Source organism: Patagioenas fasciata, chromosome 22 (assembly GCF_037038585.1).
Source record: "Patagioenas fasciata isolate bPatFas1 chromosome 22, bPatFas1.hap1, whole genome shotgun sequence".
NCBI lineage: Eukaryota > Metazoa > Chordata > Aves > Columbiformes > Columbidae > Patagioenas > Patagioenas fasciata.
Genome location: NC_092541.1, coordinates 5,682,008 through 5,688,146, shown reverse-complemented (window position 1 = coordinate 5,688,146; position 6,139 = coordinate 5,682,008). Strand labels below are relative to the sequence as shown.

At 49.9% G+C, this 6,139-nt stretch overlaps 1 protein-coding gene across 1 annotated transcript; it reads left to right on the top strand.

Annotated features, from left to right (window-relative positions):
• The first annotated feature begins 973 nt into the window (after positions 1-973).
• Positions 974-1,354, top strand: LOC139829628 (feather keratin Cos1-1/Cos1-3/Cos2-1-like). Its single transcript, XM_071818107.1, has one exon. The coding sequence runs from the start codon at positions 974-976 to the stop codon at positions 1,352-1,354; it is 381 nt and encodes a 126-aa protein (XP_071674208.1).
• The last annotated feature ends 4,785 nt before the right edge of the window (positions 1,355-6,139 follow it).

The following is a 6,139-nucleotide window of genomic DNA, read 5'->3' as shown; positions in this document are numbered from 1 at the left end:
CACAGACTGCACAGAGAGGAGATCAGTCAAAACAGTCCAATAATTTGTCCTGAGGGCAGTGCTGGGCAGGATGGGTCTAAACCAGCAGCATAATGCACACACCTGGGTAGGAAAAAAGTGACCATTGGGGGTGAGCTGAGGAGGGAGGGAAAGAGATGGATATGGCGTGTCCTTATGCACAGGAGCATCTGGGGATCCAGCTGAGGATCCCTGGAGCTTCTTCTGGAGAGCGACACTTCAGTCATAACAGGGTGTCCCAGAATGACAACATTTGTCTGCTTCAGACAAATGCAGCACTTGAGCTGAGTCTTGTGCCTGCACCGCTTCATTACTACCCTAGAAATCCTGGGGGCTTTTCATCTCAGGGATTAGAAGAAGCCTTCATTGTGGAAGGGGCATGACACAAACCTGGATATGAAAAGGCAGCAGTGCAAGAAACCAAAGCACCACCCATCTCATTACCTGTGATGGTTTACATTCAAGATGAGCTTGTCAGAAAATTGTTACCCCTGCCAAGGGTGCCTCTTGCCTTGCGGCAATGAAGGGCAGGTATAAAAGGCAGACAAGGCCCTGCCTGCTCTCTCATCCACTTCTCTTGCCTCCTTCTGTTTGGGTGCCAGGTGGGTCTGAAGTCTCTTTTCCTCTTCCAAAGTCAGATCTTTCCTCAATACACCTCTTAGCTGAACTTGGCTTTGTTCACTTCTTGGTCCTGGAACTCCTTGCCATGGGAGAGGCAAACGTGGAGAATGTCTGCTCAAGAAACCTGGGTCTTCTGGTTTATTCACTGGAAGAGAGGTTCCCTGCTCTTTGTAGAGACCTGGCAGGCTGAATCAATGAAGACTCTTTGTCTCCTGGCACTGCTTCCACGTCCCCATTCAGTAGTGGCCTTGGTTCCTTTGTGACAGTGTAAGCATGCTGCTCTTCACCCACCTTTGTGCTCTGCTTCATCCCTGCACATCCAGAGCCTTAGAGCATGTCCTGCTATGACCAGTGCCTGCCCTGCCAGCCCTGCAGCCCAATCCCACTGGCCAACAGCCGCAATGAGCCATATGTCAGGCAGAGCCAGAACTCCACTGTTGTCATTGAGCCCTCCCCTGTTGTGGTGACCCTGCCTGGTCCCATCCTCAGCTCCTTCCCACAGAACACCGTTGTGGGCTCCTCCACCTCTGCTGCTGTTGGCAGCATCCTCAGCTGTGATGGAGTGCCCATCAACTCTTGGATCTGTGACCTCTCTGGCATTTTCAGCTGTTATTGTGGCAGAAAGTGCCTCCCCTGGAAAAGCTACTGGACGTGGCCCTTGGGAAGGCTCCCCAGGAAGTACAGACATAGTGCTGGACAAAGAATGAATCCATGAACATGAACATGGATCATGTTTCCTTATCCATTCCTTCCTTCCTTCCTTCCTTCCTTCCTTCCTTCCTTCCTTCCTTCCTTCCTTCCTTCCTTCCTTCCTTCCTTCCTTCCTTCCTTCCTTCCTTCCTTCCTTCCTTCCTTCCTTCCTTCCTTCCTTCCTTCCTTTCTCTTCCTTTCTTCCTCTCTTCCTTTTTCCCTTCCTTCCTTTTCTTCTGCTCCCCTAGCTGCAAGGCTCTCCAAATCCAGCCTTCACTCTTTGTGAAATGCAGTCAGATACTCTGTGTGAACTTTAAAATGGCAAAGGGGTGGGACTTTCCTCCATGTGCACCCTCCCAAGCTGCTCAGGGAAAACAAGCTACTGAGACCCAGTGCACTGGACCTTTTTGGGGCATTTTCCTGTGACAGTATAGAAAACAACCCAGTCACCACAGAGCAAGTGGCAATCAGCACTCACCTTGCAGTGTCTTGGCCCAAACATACACCCAGAGTTCCTGCAAACAAGAAACACAACCTCTGTTATCCTCAGGTGCAAAGCTATGACTCTGTGGGGGGCAATGGAGGCAAGACACCCTGCAGGCTCCTGGGCATGGGACACCTCTTGCTCTGGTCACTGCTGTGCTAGGGAAGGAGAAAAGGACAAAAGGTGTCCCCAAGGGACAGCAGGAGAGTGGATGGAGCAGCTTTGCTCGAGACCAGCACCCCCGAGGTACTGCTATGTCAGGACCAGCTCTGCTCCTGAAAAGCTCTGTGCAGGAGCTGATCATCCTAGTCCCCTTGAGAATTGCAGGTGGCAATGGAACACCCGTGAGATGGTTGTGGCAGGCAACGTTCATTCACAACCATTCCTCTTGTTTGACCAATGCTACTGGGCACTGATTTGATCAAAAACACATCAGAGGCCTCAGCCAGGGTCAGTGTGATGAGCAGAACACATCTGTCCATCCACCCATCCACCCAGTCAGCCAGCCAGCCATGCACCCATCCACATAGGGGCTGTGGATATTGCCCTTTTCCCAACTGGTAAGTTCAAACACTGACAGAGATCCTTTTCTTCTGGAGGGACAGTTTCCAAAGTCCTTCATCAACATCACCTGCTCTTGCCTGACTGTCACGGCTTAACCCAAACCAGCAATATAACCACAATAGCCACTTGCTCACTCCCCCACCTCCCCGCCCTGAACAGGGTAGAGAATCAAAAGAGAAGAGAGAAACTCACGGACTGATTTAAACACAGTTTAATAAAATAACTTTAATAGACTGCTACTAATAGTACTATATATAAAATGGAAATGGAAAATAAAGGTACTCAATGTAATCCCTCACAAACTCTGCACTGCACAGCCAGTCCCAGGAAGCAATACTTTAGTCCCAAACAGCCGATCCCAGAGACAGAAGAGAGAAAAAGGCAGAAAGGCCCAGAGGCTACTGCAAAATGGCAGGATGGCCAAAGTTTGAACTAAAGGAACTCATGAATAGCACTCCACTAAAACAGAGCAGAACCATAACAGGTCTTCATCCCCATCCATCCTGACTCCAACCCAAAACCTAGCTGGAAGATCCCAACCATCCTTAAATATGAAGCACAATGTTAATGGCATGGAATATTATTATTGATCAGCCTGGGTGTCAGTCAAGGTCTGGCCCATCTATGTCCCCCTTCCCAGCTGCCTCACAAAAGGAGAAAGAGTGCTCTGAAAGTCCTTGGCTCCCAGATAACAATTAAAAAACTTTAACTCTGTCCTGGGGTGTTATCTTCTTGTTCTCAAACTAAATCCACATGACCATGCTGGCTACAGAAAAATAAAGTGTTCTAATGGCATGAAGAAAATTAATTCTCTTTGAGGCAAAACAGCACACTGATTAATGATGAAGTGGGGTGACAGAGGTTTTCAGGTATTGATGTCATCTCCCTTGCAAACAGGGTTGATAAGGACTCTGTAAGCCAAGCTCTGCAGGTCTCAGTGACACGAAACGTCTGTCCCTTGAGCATTCCTGAAGCAAATCCCCAATTTTCAGCAGCCTTCCACAGCTTACAGACGGTGTCCCTACAGAAAGTTGGCTCTTCAGGGTCCCACAGCTTGTGAAGCTCAAAAGAGGGGTTCAGGCACAGAGGACCCAACAGATTAGGCAAAGTTCCATGCACATTCCTCCTGCTTGAGACCTGGGGCAGAGACACTGACCCTCTCCATCTCTTTGGCCACAGGACACATTCTTGCCATCTCCAGAGACAAAGGCCTCCCCTCCTCCCACACCAGACCTGCATCACTACCACTGGGGTGAAGTGCCAGCATCTGGGCAATCCAGCTCCTCACCCTGCCTGGGACTCCCAGAGTCCTCCACTCTCTCCCTGCCTCACAGGCAGCCCCAGGGCACAGCACCAATCCTGCCCTGGGGATACAGTGGAACCTGCAGACACCAGCCCAACCACAGAGTGCACGCTGGGACATCCCCCACGGGCACTCAGCTGCCCAGCAACTCCAGCCCCCCTGAGCCAGGCCAGGCTACAGCTCTGCTTGTGGAACACTTGTCCAAGTACAGGTGTGGTGGGTTGACAGAAACCACTTGACTCCCTGACACCCGAGGATCTGGTCCTGCCCAAACAAAACCCTACACTCTGTGGGAGGAGAGGAACTCCCCACAGTGCACATAGGGAAATGACTGGAAGAAGGGAGGGGCGGGAGGAAGGTGTTTGAGATTGGTTCTTCTTTCTTATTATCCTACTCTCATTTCATTGGTAATAAATTCAACTGATTTCCCCGAGTCGACTGTTCTGCCTGTAATAGAAATTGATGAGTGATCTCCATGTCCTTATATTGATCCATGAGCGTTTCTTTGTATTTTCTCCCCCTGTCCAGCTGATGGTGGGGGAGTGGTAGAGCAGCTTGGTGGGCACCTGGCATCCAGTCAAGGTCGACCCAGACCCAATTTGCCATGCCCATCCTGGCCTGACAGCATGGTAGAAATAGTCAACAATGTTCTTGGTACAGAAAGGACGCTTCAAAAGCAGAGCCACCTGGGAGAAGATGAGCACAAAGCCCACTGCCCATGTTCCCAGCACCAGCAGGAAGTGGACTTTCTTTGTCATGATAGAGTGTTTTACAGAGTATTTGCATATTGTGATATAACGATCAAAGAACATGGTTGAGAGGGTCATAAACTCAGTCATGCTCATGAAGACGTGGAAAAATGACAGCAGGAATCTGAAATGGTAGGCCTGGTGCCAGAAAAAGTCTCCAGCATTTTGGGGACAAGGGGGGTGGTGCAGGAGATCTCCAGGAAGGAAAGTCTGCCAAGGAAGAATTAGATTAGAACTACAGGGACTGCTCACTCCACACAGTGACAAGGATGAGCCCATTCCCACCACTGTTAGGAGACCCATGGAGAAGACTAAGTCACATGCCACTTTGGGTTCACCATGCTTTGCTATATTTGTGCTTCATTCAGGGCAACGTACTGCTCTGTTTGGAACAGCTTTGTCATGTCCGGAAAGAATCAGCTACCCAGCCTAGAGAGAGGAACCAGAGATGTCCTGGGATAAATCCCTTCTGTCTGTTGGTGTTGGAGAAATAAAATCAATCACAGCTGCAAGGCAAGGTAACCACTTGAGTGCAGATGAAAGCCTGGCCCTGCCAGGGCTGAGGAGCAGGTGGCAAACCACAGTAAAGAGAACATGGCAGAGCTCTGACAAACATTTCTGGTTTGTTGGAATGGACCTTTGCCATGTACGGGCTGACTCTCATTGCAACTCCAGTAACTCCTCAGGGCATTGGTTTCTTCATCACATCGTTCCTAATTGCACCATTTGAATGCCCAAGGATACTATGAGTGTTTCTCCATACGTAGGTTTGAGATCCTTGTGTGTATCCTCGGGAAGGGAAAAAACACTGGGTGGGATCTGTTGGTGTGTTTTCACAAGGGAGATAAGCTCTGATGAGACACCCACTAAGCTGAACATCTCTTTGAAGAACTTGGGGTCAGTTTGCTGTGACACCATGAACTCCCTGTGCCATGTCCCCGTGTGCGTCGTAAAGAAGCACCTGGGTCACTTGAAATGTGTGGAATGAGATAATCTGTGCCCATAGATTCCAACCTGTTGGGGTTTTTTTTGTTTGCTTGTTTGGTTGTTTTTTTTTCAACCAGGTAAAAACACAGAAGTCATGTCTCATACCAAGAGTCCTCTTCTCCAGCACTGGTCTCTGGTGCATGCTGAGGGAAGAGGAAGAGCTGGACAAGCAGCTGGGATACTGCTCCTGAATACTCACTGCTGTGTCCCGCTCAGTTTCAGCAGCTCTGGGGTGTTCCTGTGTCTGCTGTGGCAATGGACCCTCATGGCAAGGAAGGCCAACAGCAGCCTGGGCTGCAGTAGGAAGAGAGTCAACCAGCAGGACAAAGGACCTGATCCTCTCTACTCAGTACTGCTGAGTGCTCACTCCACTTCTGCACTCCTCAATACAAGAAAGATACTGGAGTGAGACCAGCAAAATGGTGTGGGCACTGAAGCATCTTTCCTATGAGAATATGTTGAGAGGGCTGACAGTGTCCAGCCTGGGGAAAAGAGGGCTCAGGGTGGACATTGGCAATGTGTGTAAATAGCTGACAGGAGGGAATGAAGAGGAGAGTCTTTTCAACCCGTGTGCTTGGGACTGCCCATCTTTGCCATGAGGAGGCTCTGTGGAGAGATCAACTACAGCTTTTTGCCCCTCTTGGGGAGCACAACCAGCCCCCAGCACGGGACAACTGTCCATGGGCAACTTTTCCTGTCATTCGGAAGGCTCAGGAGGAAGGA